The sequence below is a fragment of the Scyliorhinus canicula genome, chromosome 10 (assembly GCF_902713615.1).
Source record: "Scyliorhinus canicula chromosome 10, sScyCan1.1, whole genome shotgun sequence".
Lineage (NCBI taxonomy): Eukaryota > Metazoa > Chordata > Chondrichthyes > Carcharhiniformes > Scyliorhinidae > Scyliorhinus > Scyliorhinus canicula.
This window is the reverse complement of record NC_052155.1, coordinates 146751088-146778917: the sequence shown is the minus strand read 5'-3', so window position 1 is coordinate 146778917 and position 27830 is coordinate 146751088. Positions and strand designations below refer to the sequence as shown.

Below are 27830 nucleotides of genomic sequence, written 5' to 3'. Positions count from 1 at the left end.
AACCCCCCATCCGTGTTCCCCGGGATGAACCGATGGTTGCCACCCAGTGGAGCCTCCATCGAGGCCCCTGTTTCCCCCTGATGCCGTCTCCATTGTTCCCAGATTCTTAGGGTCGCCGCCACCACCGGGCTCGTGGTAAACCTCTTAGGGGAGAGCGGCAACGGTGCCGTTACCATGGCACCCAGGCTCGTACCTCTACATGACGCCATCTCCATTCTTTTCCACGCCGCCCCTCCCCCCTCCATCACCCATTTACGCACCATTGACACATTGGCTGCCCAATAGTACCCCAGAAGGTTGGGCAGTGCCAGCCCACCTACATCCCTTCCTCGCTCCAGGAACACCCTCCTCACTCTCGGAGTCCCATGTGCCCACACAAAACTCAGAATACTGCTAGTCACTCTCCTAAAGAAGGCCCTGGGGATAAATATGGGCAGGCACTGAAAAAGGAACAAGAACCTCGGAAGCACTGTCATTTTGACGGTCTGCACCCTCCCCGCCAACGACAATGGCAGCATGTCCCACTTCCTGAACTCCTCCTCCATCTGATCTACCAGCCTGGTAAAGTTATGCTTGTGGAGAGTCCCCCAGTCCCTGGCCACTTGCACCCCCAGGTACCTAAAGCTCTCCCCTGCCCGCCTAAGCGGGAGCCTACCAATTCCTTCCTCCTGGTCTCCAGGGTGCACCACAAACACCTCGCTCTTGCTTAAGTTTAATTTATAACCTGAGAAGGTCCCAAACTCGGCTAGCAGCTCCATCACCCCCGGCATCCCTCCCACCAGGTCCGCCACATACAGTAACAGGTCGTCGGCATACAACGACACCCTATGTTCCTCTCCACCTCGCACCAAGCCTCTCCACCTCTCTGAATCTCTCAATGCCATCGCCAGCGGCTCGATTGCCAGTGCAAACAACAAGGGGGACAAGGGGCAACCCTGCCTGGTCCCTCGGTAAAGCCGGAAGTACTCCGACCTCCTCCTATTCGTAGCCACGCACGCCATCGGGGCCTCATATAACAGCCTTACCCATCTAATGAACCCTTCACCAAATCCAAACCTCCCCAACACCTCCCATAGGTACCCCCACTCCACTCTATCGAAGGCCTTCTCCGCATCCAGTGCCACCACTATCTCTGCCTCCCCCTCAATCGCCGGCATCATAATGACATTCAGCAATCTCCGCACATTCGTGTTCAGCTGCCTTCCCTTCACAAAACCTGTCTGGTCCTCGTGCACAACCCCTGGCACACAGTCCTCTTTCCTGGTGGCCAGGATTTTTGCCAGCACCTTAGCGTCCACGTTGAGGAGAGATATGGGCCTGTATGAACCACACTGCTGGGGGTCCTTGTCCTTCTTTAAAATTAACGAGATCAGCGCCCGTGACATCGTCGGGGGCAAAGTCCCCCCCTCCCACGCTTCATTGAGTGTTCGCACCAGCAAGGGGCCCACTAGATCCACAAACTTTTTATAAAATTCCACCGGGAACCCATCCGGCCCCGGTGCCTTCCCTGACTGCATCTGCCCGATCCCCTTAACTAGCTCCTCCAGCTCAATCGGCGCACCCAACCCCTCCACCTTCTCCTCCTGCACCTTCGGGAAAGAAAGCCCGTCAAGGAACCTCTCCATTCCCCTCCTCTCCCCCGTTGGCTCCGACCGGTACAGTTCCCCGTAAAAATCCTTGAAGACCTCATTCACCTCTACCCCCTTCCGCACCACATTCCCACTCTTATCTCTCACTCCAGCAATCTCCTTAGCCGCATCCCGCTTACGCAGCTGATGAGCCAGCATCCTACTCGCCTTTTCACCATGTTCGTACACTGCCCCTTGTGCCTTCCTCCACTGTGCCTCCGCCTTTCTAGTGGTCAGCAAATCAAATTTAGCCTGCAGGCTGCGCCTCTCCCCCAACAGTCCCTCCTCTGGTGCCTCTGCATACCTCCTGTCCACCTCCAGCATCTTTCCCACCAGTCTATCCCTCTCACTCCTCTCGCTCCTCTCCCTGTGTGCCCGGATGGATATCAGCTCCCCACGAATTACTGCCTTCAGGGCTTCCCAGACCATCCCCACCTGAACCTCCCCCGTATCATTCACCTCAAGGTACCCCTCAATACTTGCCCGGACCCTCCTACACACCTCCTCCTCCGCCAACAACCCCACATCCAACCGCCACAACGGACGTTGGTCTCGCACCTCTCCCATCTCCAACTCTGTCCAATGCGGAGCATGGTCGGAGATTGCAATGGCCGAATACTCGGCCTCCTCCACTCTCGGAATCAGTCCCCTACTCACCACGAAGAAATCTATCCGAGAGTAGACCCTATGTACGTGGGAGAAGAAAGAGTACTCGCGTGCCCTCGGCCTTACAAACCTCCATGGATCCACCCCACCCATCTGGTCCATGAACCCTCTCAGTACCTTGGCCGCCGCCGGCCTCCTACCCGTCCTAGAGCTGGACCGATCCAGTGAAGGATCCAACACCGTATTAAAGTCCCCCCTATGATCAGACCTCCCGCCTCCAGATCCGGGATCCGTCCCAACATACGCCTCATAAAGCCCGCATCGTCCCAATTTGGGGCATACACACTAGCCAGTACCACTTTCTCTCCTTGTAGCCTGCCCCTAACAATCACATACCTACCTCCCTTATCCGCCACCACCTCCGATGCCTCAAACAACACATTTTTCCCCACCAGAATCGCCACTCCCCGGTTCCTCACATCCAACCCCGAGTGGAAAACCTGCCCCACCAATCCCTTCCTCAGGCGGACCTGGTCCGCCACCCTCAGGTGGGTCTCCTGAAGCATTGCCACATCCGCCTTTAGACCCTTCAGGTGAGCCAGTACCCTCGACCGCTTCACCGGCCCATTCAACCCTCTCACATTCCAGGTGACCAACCGGATCAGAGGGCGTCCCGCCCCCCCTCCCCCGTCGGCTAGCCATAGCCCGTTGACTGCCCGCCCCAGGCCAGCACCCCCTGCTCTACCCCGTCCCCATAGCGACAACCCCTCACCTCTGTCCCCCCAGTCCCCACCAGCTCCTTCTTGACCCTACCAGCAGCAACCCGGTATTCCCCTTTCCCCCCCCCTCCCTTCCCCCCCAGGCTAGGAACCCTCCCAGCCGCGAACCGTCCTCCATTGTACTTCCGTGGGTCAGCTAACTTCTGCTGACCCCGGAAACTCCAGCCAATAGCCCGACCCCTCCCGAAGTGGGATCATCCCCCAATCTATCCCTCCTCCTGGCACCGCTCCAGCGCGGGGAAGAACCAGTTAAGGCCCCGCCTCCCCCGTCACCATCTCCACCCCCCAGCCCCGCAGCACGGGAAACCAGAGGAAAGCCCGCGCTTTTGCACTGCCCCACCACACCCTTCTGACGCAGCTCCCAAATATCAGCCCCACTCCATACCCCCACTCCGGCATAGAATACAACATACCCCCCCGACCCTCCCCTCAAGATACACAGCCCAGACAATGTCCCACAGCACAAAAACAAAAACATAGCAGAACAACCCCTCCGTAAATAACCATATCAAAATTGCAAAAGTACTAAAACAAGAAGAAAACAACAGATGAAAAAGAGAACACAGCAACAGCAGAATCCAGCACTAATATCTTACAGCCGGCCTCGCAACCCCCAACCCCTAGTTCAAGTCCAGTTTCTCCGTCCGCACGAAGGCCCACGCCTCCTCCGGGGAATCGAAATAATAATGCCGGTCCGAATAAGTTACCCACAGGCACGCGGGCGGCAACATTCCGAACTTTATCTTTTTTCTATAAAGCACGTCTTTCGTCCGATTAAATCCGGACCGCCGCTTAGCCACCTCCGCACTCCAGTCCTGGTAGATCCGCACTACCCCATTCTCCCAATTGCTGCTCTTCACCTTCTTGGCCCAGCGCAGCACGCACTCCCGATCACTGAACCGGTGGAACCTCACCAGCACCGCACGCGGGGGTTCATCTTCCTTGGGCCTCCTGGCCAGCACCCTGTGCGCTCCCTCCAGCTCCAAGGGCAGATGGAGAGATCCGGCCCCCACTAGCGAATTCAGCATTACAGCCACATAGGCTGTCAGGTCCGATCCCTCCAGCCCCTCTGCAAGGCCCAAGATCCGCAGGTTTTTCCGCCTCATGCGGTGATCCAGCTCCTCAAAGCGTTCCTGCCACTTCTTGTGGAGTGCTTCGTGCCCCCCCACCTTACTCACGAGGACCACGGCCTCCTCCTCTCGTTCAATGGCCTGCGTCTGCAACTTCTTGATGGCAGCACCCTGGGTGGACTAAATCTCTGACATCCTTCTGTTCGTTTCCTGCAGAGAGCTCAGTACTTCATCCTTGAATTCTTTAAAGCAGCGCAGGAGATCAGTTTGTTGTTCCTGGGCCCAGAGTCTCCATTCCTCTGGAGCTCTGTCGGCGGCCATCTTGGATCCCTTCCCCCGTTTTTTCTGAGGAGCTGCTGCTGTTTTTTCCCCCTTTCCACTCCGAGTTCGAGTCATGGACTGCAGGGAAAGTCGTTCAGCACACCTTCCCCCACCGGGAGACGTCGAAAAATTTCCGTTTTGGGCTCTCAAAAGAGCCGAAAAATCTCTTTAAACCGGGAGCTCCCAGATGTGTGGCTTACTGATCCATCACAGCCACCGGAAATCCTTGGAGAGGTTTTCTAAACTACTTGAAAAAAAACAGTGCTTTTTTTAATGTGCCAAAGAGAAATATGCAATAGGGAGCTCAAAAATGCAGAAAGGAAATCCGAAACCTCATAACCATGCTCTTATGGGCTTACTGAACAAAGAACAAAGAAAATTACAGCACAGGAACAGGCCCTTCGGCCCTCCCAGCCTGCGCCGATCCAGATCCTTTATCTAAACCTGTCTCCTATTTTCCAAGGTCTACTGCTCTCTGTTCCCCACCCGTTCATATATCTGTCCAGATGCATCTTAAATGACACTATCGTGCCCGCCTCTACCACCTCCGCTGGTAAAGCGTTTCAGGCACCCACCACCCTCTGCGTAAAAAACTTTCCAAGCACATCTCCCTTAATCTTTCCCCCTCTCACCTTGAAATCACGACCCCTTGTAACTGACACCCCCACTCTTGGGAAAAGCTTTTTGCTATCCACCCTGTCCATACCTCATAATTTTGTAGACCTCAATCAGGTCCCCCCTCAACCTCCGTCTTTCCAACGAAAACAATCCTAATCTACTCAACCTTTCTTCATAGCTAGCACCCTCCATACCAGGCAACATCCTGGTGAACCTCCTGTGCACCCTCTCCAAAGCATCCACATCCTTCTGGTAATGTGGCGACCAGAACTGCACGCAGTATTCCAAATGTGGCCGAACCGAAGTCCTATACAACTGTAACATGATCTGCCAACTCTTGTACTCAATACCCCTTCCAATGAAGGCAAGCATGCTGTACGCCTTCTTGACCACTCTATCCACCTGCATTGCCACCTTCAGGGTACAATGGACCTGAACTCCCAGATCGCTCTGTACATCAATTTTTCCCAAGACCCTTCCATTGACCATATAGTCCGCTCTTGAATTTGATCTTCCAAAATGCATCACCTCGCATTTGCCTGGATTGAACTCCATCTGCCATTTCTCTGCCCAACTCTCCAATCTATCTATATTTTGTTGTATTCTCGGACAGTCCTCCTCGCTATCTGCAACTCCACCAATCTTAGTATCATCTGCAAACTTGCTAATCAGACCACCTATACCTTCCTCCAGGTAATTCATGTAGATCACAAACAACAGTGGTCCGAGCACGGATCCCTGTGGAACACCACTAGTCACCTTTCTCCATTTTGAGACACTCCCTTCCACCACTACTCTCTGTCTCCTGTTGCCCAGCCAGTTCTTTATCCATCTAGCTAGTACACCCTGAACCCCATACGACTTCACTTTTTCCATCAACCTGCCATGGGAAACCTTATCAAACACCTTACTAAAGTCCATGTATATGACATCTACAGCCCTTCCCTCATCAATTAACTTTGTCACTTCCTCAAAGAATTCTATTAGGTTTGTAAGACATGACCTTCCCTGCACAAAACCATGCTGCCTATCACTGATAAGTCTATTTTCTTCCAAATGTGAATAGATCCTATCCCTCAGTATCTTCTCCAACAGTTTGCCTACCACTGACGTCAAGCTCACATGTCTATAATTCTCTGGATTATCCCTGCTACCCTTCTTAAACAAAGGGACAACATTAGCAATTCTCCAGTCCCCCGGGACCTCACCCGTGCTCAAGGATGCTGCAAAGATACCTGTTAAAGTCCCAGCTATTTCGACCCTCGCTTCCCTCAGTAACCTGGGATAGATCCCATCCGGTCCTGGGGACTTGTCCACCTTAATGTCTTTTAGAATACCCAAAACCTCCCCCTTCCGTATGACAACTTGACCTAGAGTATTTAAACATCCATCCCTAGCCTCAACATCCGTCTTGTCCCTCTCCTTTGTGAATACCGATGCAAAGTACTCATTAAGAATCTCACCCATTTCCTCTGAGCCCACGCATAAATTCCCTCTTTTGTCTTTGAGTGGGCCAATCCTTTCTCTAGTTAACCTCTTGCTCCTTACATACGAATAAAAGGCTTTGGGGTTTTCCTTAACCCTGTTAGCCAAAGATATTTCATGGCCCCTTTTAGCCCTCTTTATTGCGCGTTTGAGATTCGTCCTACTTTCCCGATATTCCTCCAAAGCTTCATCAGTTTTGAGTTGCCTCGATCCTATGTATGCTTCCTTTTTCATCTTAGCTAGTCTCACAATTTCACCCGTGTTCCATGGTTCCCTAATCTTGCTATTCCTATCTTTCATTTTCACAGGAACATGTCTGTCCTGCAACCTTTCCTTAAAAGACTCCCACATTTCAAATGTGGATTTACCCTTAAACAGCTGCTCCCAATCCACATTCCCTAGCTCCTGCCGAATTTTGTTATACTCTGCCTTTCCCCAATTTAGTACTCTTCCTTTCGGACCACTCTTGTCCTTGTCCATGAGTATTCTAAAACTTACGGAATTGTGATCGCTATTCCCAAAGTAATCACCGACTGAAACATCAACCACCTGGCCGGGATCATTCCCCAATACCAGGTCCAGTATGGCCCCTTCCCGAGTTGGACTATTTACATACAGCTCTAAAAAACTCGCCTGGATGCTCCTTACAAACTCTGCTCCATCTACGCCTCCAACACTACACGAATCCCATTCAGTGTTGGGAAAGTTAAAATCTCCCATCACAACCACCCTGTTGCTCCTACTTTTTTCTATAATCTGTCTGCATATTTGTACCTCTACTTCATGCTCGCTTTTGGGAGGGTTGTAGTAACATAGAACATAGAACATAGAATGATACAGCACAGTACAGGCCCTTCGGCCCTCGATGTTGCACCGACATGGAAAAAAAAAACTAAAGGCCATCTAACCTACACTATGCCCTTATCATCCATATGCTTATCCAATAAACTTTTAAATGCCCTCAATGTTGGCGAGTTCACTACTGTTGCAGGTAGGGCATTCCACGGCCTCACCACTCTTTGCGTAAAAAACCCACCTCTGACCTCTGTCCTATATCTATTACCCCTCAATTTAAGGCTATGTCCCCTCGTGCTAGCCACCTCCATCCGCAGGAGAAGGCTCTCGCTGTCCACCCTATCTAACCCTCTGATAATTTTGTATGCCTCTATTAAGTCACCTCTTAACCTTCTTCTCTCTAACGAAAACAACCTCAAGTCCATCAGCCTTTCCTCATAAGATTTTCCCTCCATACCAGGCAACATCCTGGTAAATCTCCTCTGTACCCGTTCCAAAGCTTCCACGTCCTTCCTATAATGAGGCGACCAGAACTGTACGCAATACTCCAAATGCGGCCGTACTAGAGTTTTGTACACCTGCAACATGACCTCATGGCTCCGGAACTCAATCCCTCTACCAATAAAGGCCAACACACCATAGGCCTTCTTCACAACCCTATCAACCTGGGTGGCAACTTTCAGGGATCTATGTTCATGGACACCGAGATCCCTCTGCTCATCCACACTACCAAGAATTTTACCATTAGCCAAATATTCCGCATTTCTGTTATTCTTTCCAAAGTGAATCACCTCACACTTCTCCACATTAAACTCCATTTGCCACCTCTCAGCCCAGCTCTGCAGCTTATCTATGTCCCTCTGTAACCTGCAACATCCTTCCGCACTGTCTACAACTCCACCGACTTTAGTGTCGTCTGCAAATTTACTCACCCATCCTTCTGCGCCCTCCTCTAGGTCATTTATAAAATGACAAACAGCAACGGCCCCAGAACAGATCCTTGTGGTACGCCACTCGTAACTGAACTCCATTCTGAACATTTCCCATCAACTACCACTCTCTGTCTTCTTTCAACTAGCCAATTTCTGATCCACATCTCTAAATCACCCTCAATCCCCAGCCTCCGTATTTTCTGCAATAGCCGACCGTGGGGAACCTTATCAAACGCTTTACTGAAATCCATATACACCACATCAACTGCTCTACCCTCGTCTACCTGTTCAGTCACCTTCTCAAAGAACTCGATAAGGTTTGTGAGGCATGACCTACCCTTCACAAAACCATGCTGACTATCCCTAATCATATTATTCCTATCTAGATGATTATAAATCGTATCTTTTATAATCCTCTCTAAGACTTTACCCACCACAGACGTTAGGCTCACCGGCCTATAGTTACCGGGGTTATCTCTACTCCCCTTCTTGAACAAAGGGACCACATTTGCTATCCTCCAGTCCTCTGGCACTATTCCTGTAGCCAATGATGACCTAAAAATCAAAGCCAAAGGCTCAGCAATCTCTTCCCTGGCTTCCCAGAGAATCCTAGGATAAATCCCATCAGGCCCCGGGGACTTATCTATTTTCACCTTGTCCAGAATTGCCAACACTTCTTCCCTACGCACCTCAATGCCATCTATTCTAATAGCCTGGGTCTCAGCATTTTCCTCCACAATATTATCTTTTTCTTGAGTGAATACTGACGAAAAGTATTCATTTAGTATCTCGCTTATCTCCTCAGCCTCCACACACAACTTCCCACAACTGTCCTTGACTGGCCCTACTCTTACCCTAGTCATTAACGTTCCAACAATGTTACTGCACCCTTCCTATTTCTCAGCTCCACCCATATTGCCTCAGTGCTCGAATCCTCCATCGTGCCCTCCTTAATCACAGCTGTGATATCATCTCTAACGAGCAATGCAACTCCTCCACCTCTTCTACCTCCCTCTCTATCCCTCCTGAAGCATCTATACCCTGGGATATTCAGTTGCCAGTCCTGCCCTTCCCTCAACCAAGTCTCAGTAATACCAATAACATCATATTCCCAGGTACTGATCCAAGCACTAAGTTCATCTGCCTTACCTGCTACACTTCTCGCATTAAAACAAATGCACCTCAGACCACCTGTCCTTTTGCGTTCATCATCTCGTCCCTGTCTACTCTTCCCCTTAGTGACATTGAGTTTATTGTCTCGTACCTTACTGGCTTTAGTTGCTGCTTCTTTACTGACCTCTAACTTCCTAATCTGGTTCCCATCCCCCTGCCACATTAGTTTAAAACCTCCCCAACAGTGTTAGCAAAAGCACCCCCTAGGACATTGGTTCCAGTCCTGCCCAGGTATAGACCATCCGGTTTGTAATGGTCCCACCACCCCAGAACCGGTTCCAATGTCCCAAAAATCTGAACCCCTCCCTCCTGCACCATCTCTCAAGCCACGTATTCATTCTGACTATTCTTGAATTTCTACTCTGACTGTCCCATGGCACTGGTAGCAATCCTGCGATTACTAACTTTTGAGGTCCTACTTTTTAACTTATCTCCTAACTCCCTAAATTCTGATTGTAGGACCTCATCCCTCTTTTTACCTATATCGTTGGTGCCTATATGCACCATGACAACTGTCTGTTCACCCTCCCCCTTCAGTATGTCCTGCAGCCGATCGGAGACATCCCTGACCCGAGCACCCGGGAGGCAACATACCATTCGGGAGTCTCGTTTTCGACCACAGAAACGCCTGTCTACTCCCCTTAAAATTGAATCCCCTATGACTATAGCCCTGCCAGTCTGTTTCCCGCCCTTCTGTTCAGCAGAGCCAGTCACGGTGCCATGAGCCTTCCCCTGGTGAGTCATCTCCCCCAACAGTATCCAAAACGGTATACCTGTAAATGGTATACTTGTTTTGGAGGGAGATGACCGTAGGGGACACCTGCACAGCCTTCCTGCTCTTTCTCTGCCTTTTGGTCACCCATTCCCTGTCTCCATCACCAATTCTAATCTGTGGTGTGACCAACTCACTAAACGTGCTGTCCACGACCTCAGCATCGCGGATGCTCCAGAGTGAGTCCATCCGCAGCTCCAGAGCCGTCATGCGGTCTAACAGGAGCTGCAGCTGGACACACTTCGTGCACATGTAGGAGTCCGGGGCATCGGCCGCGTCCCTGAACTCCCACATTGCGCACGACAAGCATAACACGGGTCTGGGATCTCCTGCCATTTTTACCCTTTACCTTAACTGATTACAAATATAGTATCAAATAATTAATAAGTGAAAGGAATAAAGATTTTACTTACCAATCACAATACTCACCAACACACAAAGAGTTAAATTTCTCCCAGCAACTGCTAATAGGAGCACTTTCCTTACCAGCCAATCAGGTCACTGCTTTGCTGTGATGTCACCCTTCAAGGTAAGTTTTTAAAGAGATAAACTTACCTTCCCGACACCACGGTTGTTTTTTTTTTGGTTAGAAGAGGGGGTAGGGAGGGAAACACTGAGGAAGTGTTTCGGGTTTAACTGTCACTTGACAACAGCCCCTTCACAAACCACCTTCAAATTACGCTGACCGCACTGCACGTATGTAAATCTCCCCGGAACAGCCAATCAGTAGCTCCGCTCTGCTGCATGCTTGCCTTCACTCGGAACACCTCAGGTCTCTTGCACAGGTACCTCTTCAAATTACGCTGACTGCACTGCACATATGCAAATCTCCCCAGAACAGCCAATTAGTAGCTTCGCTCTGCTGCCCTCTGCTGAAGTTGGACATTCTAGTTTGAACGCCCCTGTTTTGCCCAAAGATTTGTTATCAACTTATTTCTTCATTATCGAAGTCACAAAAGTAAAGTAACCACCTCACCCTTACCAACCTTTGACACGGGTGACCACACCATCTTCCTCGAATGGCTGTCCAGTGTTGTGCAGCTAGGTAGTACTGCACAATTTGCTTCTAGATTTAAAAAGAATATAGTGTGATGGACAAAAAGCATAACTGTTCTGTGTACTCCCAAATAATTTGCTTAATATTAATATCTGATCTGTTAAACACACTTATAGCCTCGATATGGCAATGGGAGTTTTGGGGGACTTTTTTTATGTCGAGAAAGGGAGCGGTACATCCTGAAAATCCTCAGGATACAGAGATTGTCCCACATTTCATGGGGGGCACCATTATCTTTCTTTCCCCCTCTCATTGCAACCTGCTTGCTAGTCATCTTGAAATGCTGTCTGGCTGAAACTATGACCATTGATAGTCGCCAGCAATCAGAAAACATTCTAATATGGGGTATGTAGACGGGGAGCAAGTTGATCCAAAATGGTGAGGGCGGTTTAGTTGATGAGATGGGGTCTGGCAGAAATTGTGGGGCTAGGGTGAGGACTGTTGGAGTAGCATTTGTGAAAGAGGAGACATCATAGGTGGGGATGGCCAATCGCAGTAAAGATTGCTTGAATGACCAGAGGGAAACACTGTTGCTCCTCCTGATCCACAATCACTGCCTGCTGATCCACTTGCCCCATCTTCCATTACCTGACCTCAGATACCTCGGGCGCGATTCTCCGCCCCCCCACGCCGGGTGGGAGAATAGCGGGAGGGCCTCCCGACATTTTTCACGCCCTCCTGCTATTCTCCCCGACCCACGCCACGAATCACCGCTCGCCGTTTTTTACGGCGAGCGGCGATTCTCCGAGGCCGATGGGCTGAGTCCTCACGCCCGTTTCAACACGGCAGCAAACACACCTGCTCGCTGCCGTCGTGAAACGGGCACCAGATGCCCGTTTGGGGCCCGATTGGCACGGCAGTACCACGGCTGTGCCAAGGAGGGCATAGGCCCGCGATTGGTGCCCACTGATCGCTGTCCGTAACGGACGCACTCTTTCCCTCCGCCGCCCCGCAAGATCAAGCCGCCACGTCTTGCGGGGCGGCTGAGGGAAAAGACGCCAACTGCGCACGCGCGGGTTGGCGTTGTCCAACCTGCGCATGCTCGGCCGTGCCGGCGTGAGACTTCTCGTGCGGTCTTGACGACCGTCGTCAAGGCCGCGCCGCCGTGACGCACAGGGCCACGCTCCTAGCCCCGCCCAGGGGGGAGAATTGGCCCCGGAAGTGGGCGTGAAGGCTGCCGTGGGTCACGGCCTGTCCCACGGCAGCCTTTACGATTCTCCGCATTTGCGGAGAATCTCGCCCCACGACTCATCAGTCGACTGTCACAAACCAAACGACTGTCAAAATCTGAGGGTCGGGGCCTCACTTATTACAATCGCAGACCTGAAACTCCAATGCACGTTTTTCCGATTCATCCAAGCCTGCCTCAGTTCACGCAGGAGTATGTTTGTTTCTGGAGGGGTAGCTTTAGCACGTTTGACCACAGCCCACCAAGGTGGCATGGTTTAAAATACCCTATCAACTATTTCTCACATTATATATTGGGCTGGTTTAGCTCACAGCTAAATCACTGGCTTTTAAAGCAGGCCAGCAGCACGGTTCGATTCCCGTACCAGCCTCCCCGGACAAGCGCCGGAATGTGGCGACTAGGGGCTTTTCACAGTAACTTCATTGAGGCCTACTCGTGACAATAAGCGATTTTCATTTCATTATTTGTTGCCTTGAATATGCACCATTAAATTAACTGTTCAGGGTTATCTAGATATTTTAATCTTGTGAGAATTTATATTAGCAAAAGCCAGAAAAATGTCCACAGAAATAATAAAATAACCATAGATGCTATTAATGAAGAGTTCAAGTATGCCATCAAGTTATTATATTGATATTTTTATGTCTCTTTTTGGTTGATTTTATGCAGGGGCATCCATTAACAGTGACAGACTTGCAGGTGAGACAGTATGAAAATGATTTTTTATTCCAATTGCTGGCTAATATTTAGATCCAATTATCCAAGGAAGGACAGTTTTAAATAATATGCAGAACAATGAAAAACTATGGAAAGCATTTGATCGTTCCAGAATAATATTTTGAACGGTGTTCAGGAGTTCTAAGCAGGTTGTGTATTCACAAACAATTAGTTTTAGTGTTTTAGACTAATTGCAATCAGTAGTTAGTTATGTTTAATGTGCTGATAAAAAGCTTGCGTTTTTAGTAACACTTTCCTTTGTGCAATATGTTTTGGTTTTAATGCTTAATATGATATGGCTTGCCTGCACTTATTCAATGTTCTCAAGGCAGATTCAAAAAGGAATGTGGACATTCTTGGAATCCTAGTGTGGCTTCAAGCTGAACTATCTAAATGCAGTTTTGCTCTTAGTTTTCTGAGAACATCTCCAAACCAAGCATGTCTGCTGTTCATCATTGATTGGTTGAACTATTGAATAATATGCAAAACTGGCAGGGTTTAAGAGCCAAATGTCACGAAAATCTTCATTTCCCATATTGCAGATATTAAGAAAATCTAATTGAATAAAACAATCCTAATCCTTAAAATTTAAATACTTAACATTTTTCACGCACAGTTCTATATTTTCAAATTAAAAACATCTCCTGTCTTCAGAGTTAAGAGTGAAATGCTTGATCACTTGAGTTACTGCACCACCTTTTACTTTTGTTGCTATTTAGTAGATGCTAGATTTTAAATCCTTCAAACTCATTAAACCAAGGGTACATTTGCTCATCTTTAACATTGATCTGAAGAGGCCCTGCTTCACAACAGTATCACAGATACAGGCAAGTTTACCCTGATTCCAGGATCAGTGACCGATCTAACAGAATCACAGAATACTACAGTGCAGAAAAGGCCCTTTGGCCCATCGAGTCTGCACCGATGTGTGAAGGGCCCTGACCTGCCCACCTGATCCCACTTACCAGCACTTGGCCTTAAATGTTATGGCGTGCCAAGTACTCACCCAGGTACTTGTTAAAAGATGGGAGGCATCCCGCCCTCCAGGCAATACACTCCAGATCATCACCATCCTCTGGGTAAAAATGTTTTTCCTCAAATCCCCCTAAACCTTCTGCCCGTCACTTTGAACTTGTGTCCCCTTGTAATTGACCCTACCTCCTCATTCTCTTGGATGAAGACAGATGTGAAATATTCATTCACCAGCCTACCAATGTGCTTTGGCTCCACCCACAGATTCCCCCTTGGTCCTTCATGATGGGCCTTACTCTTTTCCCCGGATATCCTCTTCCATTGATCTACTTACAGAATAGCTTTGGCTTTTTCCTACTTTTACCAGTCAGAGCTTTCTCGTATCCCCTCCTTGCTCTTCTGGTTAATTTCTTAAGCTCCATCCTGCACTTTCTGTACTCCACTAATGCCTCTGCAGACCTGCTCCCTCTACACTTGTTAAAAGCCTGCCTTTTCCTTCTGTCTCTGGTCATGCATGGTTCATCTATTTTCCGGAATGCCTCTGGTCATCCATGGTCTTCTGGGTTTGTTACACTTTCCAATTACCCGAGAGGAAACATATTAGGCCTGTGCCCTCCCCATTTCATTTTTGAACCCCCCCCCCCCCCCCCCAACACAGCTCTTCTATAGATCTCAAAATCTCAGTCCCAAACCTTTTTTTACAACTTGTCTATTTCTTTGTCCATAAAATATTCAAATTGAACCATGTTGTGATCACTATCACGAAAATGCTCCCCCACCAACACATCAACCACCTGTCCGGCTTCATTCCCCAGAATTAGGTCCAGCACTGCACCTTCCCTTGTTGGATCCTCTACATATTGAGCTAAAAAGTTCTCCTGCATACGTTTTAAGAACTCTCCATCTAAGCCAGGGGTGGGCAAACTACGGCCCGACAAAGGTTTTTATGCGGCCCGCCAATGAGGTGCCCGGAATCATAACCGGCATTTTTGAAAAGCCGCCGGGGAAAAGCCGCTGAAGTAAATGCGCTTATTGAATAATGGCGGGCCGCATAAAAACGCGCGTAGTGGGGTGGATGATTGGGGCTGTCTCATTGGTCGGTTTAGTTGGGTATGCGACCAATAGGAGTCCAGGTTACAAACAATAAGCCTTATTATTGTTTGTGACCTGGACTCCTATTGGTCGTACACCCAACTAAACCGACCAATAAGGCAGCCCCACTCATCCACCCCACTACGCGCGTTTTTATCGTTGACTCGGCCAGGCTGTGCTTCTGTCAGTGTTAAGGATCAGCACAAGCAACTTGACACCTGATTTCAACAAACTGGTAAATGACTGCAGTCAGATGCATCATTCTCATTGACATTGTTCTGTTACTTACTGAGTTTGTTTTTCAAATAAATGTGCTTTTTTTTCTTTAAAGACCTTTATTTTGGCTATTTAAATATTAATTATTTTACTTAATATACTATGCGGCCCTTTAAAATTGTGAATTTCTGAATGTGGCCCTTGCACGGAAAAGTTTGCCCACCCCTGATCTAAGCCCTTAACATGATAACTATCCCAATTAATTTTGGGAAAGTTTTAATCACCCTAATATCAATACTGTCATTTTTATTACACCCCTCTGCGGATTACGCACATACTTGCTCCTCAATTTCCCACTGACTATCTGGGGTTTCTAATAAACACCAAGCAACATAGCTGTCCGTGTTTTATTCCTAAATTCTATCCACATAGTTTCATTTGATGCCACCTCCATGATACCATCTCTCCTTACTGCAGTAACTGCCTCCTCAACTAATAATGCAATGCCTCTTTTACCCCCTCCTCTGTCGTGTCTGAAGATTCTATATGGGATGTTGAGCTGCCAATCCAGCCCCTCACTCAATTATGTCTCTGTGATAACTATTATATCATAATTACACGTGTCAGTCATCACTCTTAACATCATTTTACCGTTATTACTCCTGGCATTCAAGTAGAGGCCATTCAGCCTTGTCTTACTCTCTTGAAACTTACTACCGCTGTATTCCCTCTGACCTGACTGCTTTTCTATGTTGTACTGTGTCCCAACTCTGCTATCAATCTGTGTCCTCTCCCCCTGCCAAACTAGTTTAAACTCTTCCCAACAGCTCTAGCAAACCAACCAGCAAGGATGTTAGTTCCGCTCTGGTTAAGTTGTAGACCGTCCCGCTTGTACAAATCCCACCTTCCCCAAAAATGGCCCCAACGGTCCAGGAGTCTAAAACCCTTCCTCCTGCACCAACTCTTAAGCCACGCATTCATCTGTGCTATTCTCCTACTCCTGTAATCAAGAGCATGTGGCACTAGGAGTATTCAGACATTACAACCCGAGAGGTCCTGCTCTTTCTATTGCCTAACTCCCATGACTTCTTGATACAAAACCTCATCCCTCTTTCCCTATGTCATTGGTACCAACATGTTCCATCACCTCTTCCTTATCACCCTCTCCCTGCAGGATGCCCGCTGCCGTTCAGTGATATTGAGTCACTGTCTGTGCGGAGTCTGCACGTTCTCCAGTGTCTGCGTGTGTTTCCTCCGGTGCTCTGGTTTCCTCCCACAGTCCAAAGATGTTCAGGGTTAGGTGGATTGGCCATGATAAATTGCCCTTCGTGACCAAAAAGGTTAGGAGGGGTTATTGGGTTAAGGGGATAGGGTGGAAGTGAAGGTTGATGTGGGTCAGTGCAGACTCGATGTGCAGAATGGCCTCCTTCTGCACTCTTTGTTCTATGTTCTATATCAGGGACCCTGGCACCAGGTTGACACCACAACATCCTGGACTCTCTCACAACCACAGAAGTGCCTATCTGTGCCCTGGGCTACAGAGTCCCCTTTAACTATCGCTCTTCTGCACTTATTGGCCCTCCCTGCATCCAAAGCAGTAATAGAGAGGCGGGGCAGTCATGGGAGATTCCTGCACTGACTGTCTGCCCTTTTTAGTGGTCACCCATCTGCTTGCACCTTGGGTGTGACCACGTCTCTATACTCCTGTCTATGACGCTTTCCGCCATCTGCATGCTCTTGAGTGCATCCAACTGCTGCTCCAACCGAACCGCACTGTCTGTGAGGAGCTGCCATTCGGTACACTGGAGCATTGGGTACATTCGGAACACCGGAAGCGTCACAGACCTCCCACATCTACAGTTAGAGCACTGCACCCCGCTGACTGACATTTCTTGCACTAATTAATTAATTGTGTCAAAATAAATAGTTATTAAATTTAGTACTAATTAATCAATTACATTAAAATAAATATTAAGTTTAAGGGGCAGCACGGTGGCACAGCAGTTAGCACTGCTGCCTCAAAGCTCCAGGGTCCTGGGCTCACTTCCGACCTTGGGTGACTCTGTGGAGTTTGCATTTTCTCCCTGTGTCTGCGTGGGTTTCCTCCGGGTGCTCCGGTTTCCTCCCACAGTCCAAACATGTGCAGGTTTGGTGGATTAGCCACGCTCAATTGCTCCATAATGTCCAAAAGGTTAGGTGGGGTTACTGGGATAGGGTGGAGGCATGGGATTAAGTTGAGTGCTCTTTCCAAGGGCCAGTTCAGACTCGATGGGCCCAATGGCCTCCTCCTACACTGTAGATTCTGTGATCTACTTCACACTGTCAGATTCTTGTATAAATGCACCCCAAGTTTCAAATTTATTTGCAATTTTAGCAAAATCTTTGATGCTATGATACTTTTACTTAACAGGCTCAGCTAGGACAGAAAACTACTCTTGTTAATGATGCTAGACTCCAAGAACAGGAGCTTAGAGAGCAGGTAAAACCGATTTTACATTTTATATGATATAATCTTTGGTTTATTTCCTCAGCCAAACTCCTATTCTTTTTTTTCCAATAATATTTTATTTTGGTATTTGAAAATTTTTATAACAGTGACATAAACAATGACTTCACATGGTAAATAAACAGTACTCCCCCAGCCCAATCTTCACGCACTTCACTAGACAACAACAATACGCGACCCAAACCCCCCCCCCCCCCCCCCCCCCCCCCCCCCCGGAATACGGCATCTGCTGACATTTTAATTTTCGGGAGAACCCTAAACATTGACCCTCTTAAGGCAAACCTTATTTTTTTTCAAGCCTGAGAAACCCGCCATGTCACTAACCCAGGTCTCTAACCTCAGGGGCTCGAGTCCCTCCCCTTAACAAGATCCATCCGGGCTACCAGGGAGGCAAAGGCCAAGACTTTGGCCTCTTTGCCCCCCTGAACTCCCGGATCTTCCAACACTGCAAAGATCGCTACCTCTGGACCTGGCACTACCCATGTTTTTAGTACCGTTGGCATTGCCTCAGCTTCGGGCGTGCTCGTTCGCTCTGGGTTTCCTTGCGAGGGTTCTGTGCACTCTGTCCAATTCCAGTGCCGAGGGAACACCCCAGTCCCCATCACTTTTCTCAACGTGTCCGTCACAAAAGTCCTCGCATCCGATCCCTCACTGCCTTCAGGGAGGCAAACAATTCTGAGATTCTGCCTCCTGGACCAATTCTCCATGTTCTCCAGCTTCTCCTGCATTCTTTTCTGGCAGTGGTTCATCATCCCAACCTTCGTTCCAGCACGGTTATATACCCTCGTGCTCGGACAACATTTGTTCGACCTCCTGGATCCTCTCCCAGGTTTCCTGATTCTGAACCACTTGACCATCGAAGCCTTAATCGGGTCCAGTGTGTGTCCTCCTTCAGCTTGGCGAAGCAATCCTCGAAAACTTCACCAGCTGCTCCGTCGACCACTGTGTCGATCCCCACGGCCCTTGCTCTCCGCCATGCTTCCCGCGTTACCAGCTCTGCTTGCTTCTCCCTGATAGGACTTGTCTTCTCACACGCCCATTCTGTTCAATTTCTCCATATATTGGAGGGGGATTTCTCCTTACTGTCTCACTCGTCACTGATTTATTTCATAAAATCCGAAAATAACGGGGAGAAAGGTCCAAAAGTCTGTTACAGGCGGGAGCTATCAAATGGTGCGAACCTACTCCTCCATGGCCGCCACCGGAAGTCACCAAACTCCTATTCAATTATTGTTCTTTTGTTTTTTCCCCAGATTCATTCACATCGAGATCGGCTTAGGGTTCATGAGAAAATTCCTGTCTGTCAACCATTTGGGACTCCATACAAAGGTGTGAAATTGGGAATCTTATTTGGTTTTAATATAGACAGAGGGAGATCATAGATCATAGAATTTCCAGTGTAGAAGGAGCCATTCGCCCATCGAGTCTGCACCGGCTCTTGGAAAGAGCACCCTACCCAAGCCCACACCTCCACCCTCTCCCAGTAACCCCACCCCACCTTTTTCACACTAATGGCAATTTAGCATGACCAATCCACCTAACCTGCACATCTTTGGACTGTGGGAGAAAACCTGAGCATCCGGAAGAAACCCCACGCAGACAACTGCGAGAACGTGCAGACTGCGCACAGTGACCCAAGCCAGGAATCGAACCTAGGACCCTGGAGCTGTGAAACAACTGTGCTAACCACTGTGCGGCCCGCTACTGTGCTGCCCACCACTGTGCTACTGTGCTGCCCACCACTGTGCTTGTGTGCTGCCCACCACTGTGCTACTGTGATGCCCACCACTGTGCTACTGTGCTGCCAGAGTAACCCTTATCGGGGGGCCATGGGATGGGGGCCACGGAACATACCGTCGGCATGGGTATCGCAAGCTGATGATACCCCTGGCAGTAGGTACGGCGGCCAGAGGCCTCCACAGTGCAGGGGACCTGGGGAGGGGGTCAAGCCATTCGGGGGCAGGGTCCGCAGTGCCAAACGGGGCCACCATGTAGCCTGGCGGACATGGTTGGGCATGGAGTACACACCATGCTTACCTTGTCGGCCTTTCACCCCCTGCGGAAAATGGATATTGGAATTCAACCAGCAATGGTGGCTTCTTCCTTGTCCCAGCAGCCCGAGGGGATCCACTGTGGCTGTATGAGCTGGAGTTGCTCGAGATTAGGATTTGCAGTCGCAGAGCGTCTGCCAGAGGAACCGGAGACAGCCACTGAGGATGGACAGCGGGCCGCCACACGCGGACAGGAGGAGGTGCAAAGGAGGCACCGCATGATGCCTTGCCCTGTAGCGGCAGTATCTGTTATTCGAGGACCTGCTGGACCAGGCATGCCGTCGAAGACTCCAGTTAGCAGTGGGACAATGCGACATGTATGCCAGATCCTGGCACTAGGGACGGATGAATGGGGGAGGATAACTATATGAGGCACCGATGGCGTGCGTGGCCACGAATGGGAGGAGGTCGGAGTACTTCCAGCTTTACCGAGGGACCAGGCAGGGTTGCCCACGTCCCCTTTGTTGTTTGCACTGGCAATCGAGCGCTGGCGATGGCGTTGAGGGATTCAGAGAGGTGGAGAGGTTTGGTGCGAGGTGGGGAGGAACATAGGGTGTCATTGTATGCCGATGACCTGTTACTGTATGTGGCGGACCCGGTGGGAGGGATGCCGGGGGTGATGGAGCTGCTAGCTGAGTTTGGGACCTTTTCAGGTTATAAACTAAATTTAGGCAAGAGTGAGGTGTTTGTGGTGCACCCTGGAAACCAGGAGGAAGGAATTGGTAGGCTCCCGCTTAGGCAGGCAGGGGAGAGCTTTAGGTACCTGGGGGTGCAGGTGGCCAGGGACTGGGGGACTCTTCACAAATATAATTTCACCAGACTTGTAGATCAGATGGAGGAGGAGTTCAAGAGGTGGGACATGCTGCCCATTGTCATTGGCGGGGAGGGTGCAGTCCGTCAAAATGACGGTGCTTCGGAGGTTCTTGTTCCTCTTTCAGTGCCTGCCCATCTTTATCCCAGGCCTTCTTTAGGAGAGTGACTAGCAGTATTTTGAGCTTTGTGTGGGCACGTGGGACTCCAAGAGTGAAGAGGGTGTTCCTGGAGCGAGGGAGGGATAGAGGCGGGCTGGCGCTGCCCAAACCTTCTGGGGTACTATTGGGCGGCCAATGTGTCAATGGTGCGTAAATGGGTGATGGGAGGGGGGAGGGCGGCGTGGAAAAGAATGGAGATGGAGTCATGTAGAGGTACGAGCCTGGGTGCCATGGTAACGGCACCGTTGCCGCTCTCCCCTAAGAGGTTTACTACGGGGCCGGTGGTGGCGGCGACCCTAAGAATCTGGGGACAGTGGAGACGGCATAGGGGGGAAACAGGGGGCTCGATGGAGGCTACATTGGGTGGCAATCATCGGTTCATCCCAGGGAACAGGGATGGGGGATTTAGGGGGTGGCAAAGAGTAGGCATCAGCAAATTGAGGGACCTGTTTATTGGCGGGAGGTTTGCGGGCCTGGGGGAACTGGAAGATAAATTTGGGCTTCCCCAAGGGAACATGTTCAGATACTTTCAGGTAAAGGCGTTTGCTAGGCAACAGGTAGAGGGATTCCCTTTGCTGCCCTCGCGGGGGACGATGGACAGGGTGCTTTTGGGGGTGTGGGTCGGAGAGGGGAAGGTGTCTGACATCTATAAGGTAATGCAGGAGGTGGAGGAGTCATCAGTGGAGGAGCTGAAGGCTAAATGGGAGGAGGAACTCGGGGAGCAGATAGAGGACGGAACTTGGGCGGATGCCTTGGAGAGAGTCAACTCTTCCTCCTCGTGCGAGGCTTAGTCTCATCCAATTTAAGGTGCTGCACCGGGCCCACATGTCCAGGACTAGGATGAGTAGGTTCTTTGGGGGTGAGGACAGGTGCACCAGATGTTCGGGGAGTCCAGCGAACCACGCCCATATGTTCTGGGCATGCCCAGCACTGGAAGAATTCTGGAAGGGGGTGGCGGGGCCGGTGTCGAGGGTGGTTGGATCCAGGGTCAAACCAGGGTGGGGACTCGTGATTTTTGGAGTTGGGGTAGAGCCGGGAGTGCAGGAGGCGAAAGAGGCCGGTGTCCTGGCCTTTGCGTCCCTAGTAGCCCGACGAAGGATCTTGCTACAATGGAAGGATGCGAGGCCCCCAAGTGTGGAGACCTGGATCATTGACATGGCGGGATTTATAAAATTGGAAAGGGTCAAATTTGCCCTGAGAGGATCAATACAAGGATTCTATAAACAATGGCAGCCTTTTCTGGACTTCCTGGCTCAAAGATAGGTATCTTGGTCAATAGCAGCAGCAACCGGGGGGGTGGGGGGGGGTGTTCCTTATTGTAGTTTCTATTATGTAACGTAATATTGTGTTAATTTGCGTTGTTAAAATGCTGTATTGTTCATGGAGGTGGGGCGAATGTTTATGATTGCTAATATTATTGTTATTTTTGGTATTTTATTATGGTTCGTTGCTGTTGTATAAATTCAAATTTTTTCAATAAAAATTATTTCAAAAGAATGGGGGAGGATACCCGCTACCGGTTGCCGTCAAGGTGACGGTCGCCTTGAGCCTCTACGCCACTGGACCCTTCCAGGCGCCGAGTGGGGACCTGTCTGTGATCTCTCAGAACTCGTTGCTCAGCTGAATACATGCCATCATGGAGGCCCTATATGTCTAGTCGACACAACACATCCATTTCAACGTGGACCGAGGCCAGTAGGGTGCCCGGACAGTGGGGTTCACCGCCATCGCTGAGATGCCCTGGGTCCAGGGGTGATCGACGGGATGCATGCCGCCCTATGGGCATCTGCAGATGTCAGGCCGCTCTACACAAACCAAAAGAGGTTCCACTCGATGAACGTGCAGCTGGTGTGTGACCATCAGCTGTGCATCATGCATGTCTGCACCCAATACACGGGCAGTGTGCACGACACATTCATCCTGGCACACTCGACAATTCCCGGCCTCTTCGAGGCACACCCCAGGTTGGGGGGGATTGGCTCCTGGGGGACGGGTTATCCACTGTGGTTGTGACTCATGACACCTAACTGGAGGTCACAGACCGACGCTGAGACCCGGTACAACAAAGCTCGTATAGCAACCAGGGTGTCAGGTGGTGGAATTTAAACTCAATAAAATATCTGGGTCATCATGAAACCGTTGTTGATTGTCATAAAAACCCAACTGGCTCACTAATGTCCTTTCGGAAACCTGCCATCCTTACCTGTTCTGCCCCATATGTGACTTCAATGGGTAGCACGGTAGCATTGTGGATAGCACAATCGCTTCACAGCTCCAGGATCCCAGGTTCGATTCCGGCTTGGGTCACTGTCTGTGCGGAGTCTGCACATCCTCCCTGTGTGTGCGTGGGTTTCCTCCGGGTGCTCCGGTTTCCTCCCACAGTCCAAAGATGTGCAGGTTAGGTGGATTGGCCATGAGAAATTGCCCGTAGTGTCCAAAATTGCCCTTAGTGCTAGGTGGGGTTACTGAGTTATGGGGATAGGGTGGAGGTGTTGACCTTGGGTAGGGTGCTCTTTCCAAGAGCCGGTGCAGACTCGATGGGCCGAATGGCCTCCTTCTGCACTGTAAATTCTATGAAAGGTCTCGTATGGCCTCTGAAATTGCTACAAAGGAAGCAAAAAAAGAGTGAAACCGGGATTAGGCATGTCTGCAAAGTCCTCCCTCCTAACATCCACCATCTTTTATGTCCTGCCGGTGGGACAGGACAGGCCCAGGACACACCATTATACAGCTGGAAGGCAGTTGCCCTGGGAGTCCTCAACATCATCTTTGGACCCCATGCAGTCCATGGGCAAGGATTCACTCCGCGTAATATCAAGAAACAGCTGAAGGATACTGCAAAGGCCCTGACAATATTCTGGCAATAGTCCTGAAGACTTGTGGCCCAGAGCTTGTCTCACGCCCTGAGCCAGTTGCGTAGATTGTGACTTGTTTTGATATGGTATGCATCATTATAATTCAATTCAACTCAAAAACAACTGTCTTTATCTCCTCCTCCAAACAATTCAAGTTATTGTTTTTCTATCTGCGTTTGAATTTAACTAATTATGTTTTTTATTTTGAAATATTGGGATTGTCAAGTTTTAACCTGCTTCTCCCCCACTTATATTTTCGCATTTTGCTGAACAGATGGAAACTATGCTGTTGATGGTTCTAGGATAACAGAGCCCACAGAATTAGAATACCTTAAGAAAGTCCTTTTTGAATACATGATGGGAAAGGAAACTAAGGTATGGCATTATGATATTTTGTGCTATTCGATAACTTAAACCCTTGAAATTTCAGTGCACTTTTTTAAAAAGAAAAAAGCAAAGTATTTGACAAGTGCTAATATATTTATGGCATTTTGAGAATCACTTTTTTATTTGCCTTCAGATGATTTTCTTGTTGAGTTTCCTGTTGCCAGAAGTTTTTCTGTGCTAATTTCACCATTCTTTTCATTATTCATTCACTTTTTCATTTCTGTGAGCAAAGTTGAAGTTATACGGCAGGGAGGGAGTATTGAATAAATGGGTGAAGATCCCTTTCAACATAGTTTTACTGGTATTCAAATGATTGATATCAAATAAAATAAACAATCTTTATTGTCACAAGGAGGTTTACATTAGCACTGCAATGACGTTACTGTGAAAAGCCCTTAGCCGCCGCATTCCGGCGCCTGTTCAGGTACACGGATGGAGAATTCAGAATTCTCTGCTGATACGGGAATTGAACCCGTGCTGCTGGCCTTGTTCTGCATCACAAACCAACTGTCAAGCCCACTGAGCTAAACCAGCCCACCATCAGTCTTTGTAGGTTGAGACTGATAAAACTATATCCTACATAGTAAAATATTATCTATGTGACCTGCAGAAGTCCATGAGTCGGAAGTGAAAAATATAAATGTTTTCATTTATTTCTCAAACAGCACAAGATTTTTTCATGGAACTAAAGAGAAACTTACTAAAATGTAAAACCTTTAAGTAGATTTTAAAATGTTCTCAGAATGTTTTGGGAAGTAGCATGGTTGATTTTATTACCTTTCCAAAGTTTCTCTGAAAAAATGTCACTGGCCTTCATTTAATTATGGGAATATGTACAACAGAATGCCCTGCTAGCCTTTGAGGACTGGAAGAGTTGACTATATGGTATAGAATAAAATCACGTGCAGGCATTATTGTTGGGGGGGAAGCCAATTCTCTTCCCTGAAGTACATTAATGAACCAGTTAAGTTTGCTGGCAATGAAGGAGCACTGATATATGTCCAAATTATTATAGTGTGTAAATTGAAGGTGAAGGTATTTACATGCACCTGTGGCCTCGTTCTTCTCGGTGGTTGAGGTGTCAGATTTGGGAGGTGCTGCTAAATGAACTTTGGCAACTTGTAGCAGTGCACCTTGAAGATAGTAAGCTCTACAGCCAAGAGATGCCGGTGGTACAGTGGAAAATGTTTAGGCTAATAATGGGGCGATAATCATTTGGAATATTGTCTGAATGGTGCTGAAGTTGTTGACTGTTATTGCAATAGCATTCCTGAATTGTGTCTTGTAGGTCTATAGTTTGGGTTTGAGGAATTGGGAAGTTAGCCATTCTTCACAGAATATCTAACTGTAGACCGGCCCTTGTAGCTGTGGCATTTACGTAACTGATCCATTGGAGTTTCTGGCTAATAATGACCCCTGGCAAATTAATTTTGGGGTACTTGGTGATGGTAATGCCATTAAACATTAACGGGTGGCCTTTAACTCCCTCTTGTTGGAGTTGTTTATTGCCTAGGGCTTGTATGGCACAATTGTAACCTGCCATTTAAGCCCCCAAGCGTGGACACTGCCCAAAGCTTGCTGTATGCAAAGACAGTTGTACTATCTGAGGAATTATAAATGTAACACTGCAAACATCTCTACTTTTAGCTAGATAATAGTGGGACTGTCATCAGCTTGGACTAGAATGCAGCATTGAGGATCTGTGACAGTGATGCACTGGGATGTCCTCAATTATCGCAACTATCCTAGTTTAATGATCTTATCTTACTCTGTGCCAAGTATGACTCTTAACCACTCAAAGGTTTTTGCTCTGACCCTTTTTTAAAATTTGTTTATGGGATGTGGGCATTATTGACCAGGCTAGTATTTACTGTCCATGAGAAGGTGGTAGTGAGCTGCCTTCTGGAACCTCTGAAGTTCCTGTGGTGTAGGTAGATGCCAAGTGCTGTAATGGAGGGAGTTCAAGGATTTTGACTCAGCGACAGTAAAGGAACGGTGATATATTTCGGAGTCAGCATGGTGAGATGTTTGGAGGGGAATTTGCAGATGATGATGTACCCATGTATCTACCATCCTTGTCCTTCTAAATGGTAGTGGTCATGGATCTGGAAGGTGCAGCCTAAGGAGCCTTAATGAGGTCCTGTAGAGCATCTATGAGATGGTGGTGCAAAGAATGAACTTTTGTGGAAAGGGTGCTATATTTTCGATGGTGTCAAGCTTTTTAAGTGTTGTTGGAGCTGCACTCAGAATCCTTACAGTGCAGAAGGAGGCCATTCGGCCCAAGGAGCCTGCAACAATCCTCCGAAAGAGCACCCCACCTGGGCCCACTCCCTCACCCTATCCCTGTATCCCACCTAACGTTTGGACACTAAGGGGCAATATAACATGGCCAAGCCACCTAACCTATGCGTCTTTGGACTTTGGGAGGAAATTGCAGCACCTGGAAGAAACCCAAGCAGACATGGAGAAAATGAGAACTCTACACAGCCACCCAAGGTCAGATTTGAACCCAGATCCCTGACACTGTGAGCCAAAGTGCCAGCCACTGTTCCACCTCGGCAAGTGAATCGGAAGAACATCAAGAGACAATACAAAATAAGGGGGCAAAATTATGAAGGGGATGCAGCAGTAGTGGAATGTTGGTGTCTTTCTGCATAGACCATTGAAGGTAGTAGGAGAGGTAGAGAGAGCAGTTGATCAGACAAATTGTATTCTGGCCATTATTAATAGGGGTGTAGAATACAAGAGCTGAACTAATACAAGACACCAATTAGACCTCAGCTGGAATATTTTGTGCAGTTCTGGGCTCCACACTATAACAAAGATGTGAATGCATTGGAGAGAGTGCAGAAAATGTTTACGAGAATGATTCCAGGAATGATAAATTGGAGAGGTTTGGACTACTCTTTCAGGGCGGCACTGCAATACAGTGGTTAGCACTGTTGCTTCACAGCACCAGGGTCCTGGGTTCGATTCCCGGCTTGGGTCACTGTCTGTGCAGAGTCTGCACGTTCTCCCAGTGTCTGTGTGGGTTTCCTCCGGGTGTTCCGGTATCCTCCCACAAGTCCCGAATGATGTGCTGTTGGGTGATTTGGGCATTCTGAATTCCCACTCTGCACCCAACTGGAATGTGGCAACTCGGGAATTTTCACAGTAACTTCATTGCAGTGTTAATGTAAGCCTACTTGTGACAATAAAATATTATTGCTATTATCTTGGAGAGAAGGCTAATAAGAGACTTGATAGAGATGTTCAAAATCATGAGGGGGCTGGACAGACTGGAAAGGGAGAAACAGTTCCCCCTTGAAAAGGATCAAGAACAAGAGGGAAAAGGATCAAGAACGAGAGGGTACAAATTCAAAGTGATTTGCAAAAGAAGCAAATGTATCATACAATTTACAATGCAGAAGTTGGCCCATCAAGTCTGCACCGGCTCTTGGAAAGAGCACCTTACCCAAGCCCACACCCCCACCCTACACCCATCCACCAATCAACCAATAACCCCACCCAACACTAATGGCAATTTTGGACACTTCAGGGCAATTTAGCATGGCCAATCCACCTAACCTGCACATCTTTGGACTGTGGGAGGAAACCGGAGCACCCGGAGGAAACCCACACCCACACGGGGAGAACGT

General features: G+C 48.8%; 1 protein-coding gene across 3 annotated transcripts in view; it reads left to right on the top strand.

Annotated features, from left to right (window-relative positions):
* golga4 (golgin A4) overlaps positions 1-27830 on the top strand; it is a 220065-nt gene that overhangs the window by 174085 nt on the left and 18150 nt on the right. For all 3 annotated transcript variants that reach the window (XM_038809827.1, XM_038809826.1, XM_038809825.1), the window contains 4 exons: positions 13095-13124; positions 17833-17901; positions 19182-19257; positions 24080-24180. In XM_038809827.1, coding sequence (XP_038665755.1) covers positions 13095-13124; positions 17833-17901; positions 19182-19257; positions 24080-24180 — 276 coding nt within the window. The remainder of the gene's footprint in view (positions 1-13094; positions 13125-17832; positions 17902-19181; positions 19258-24079; positions 24181-27830) is intronic.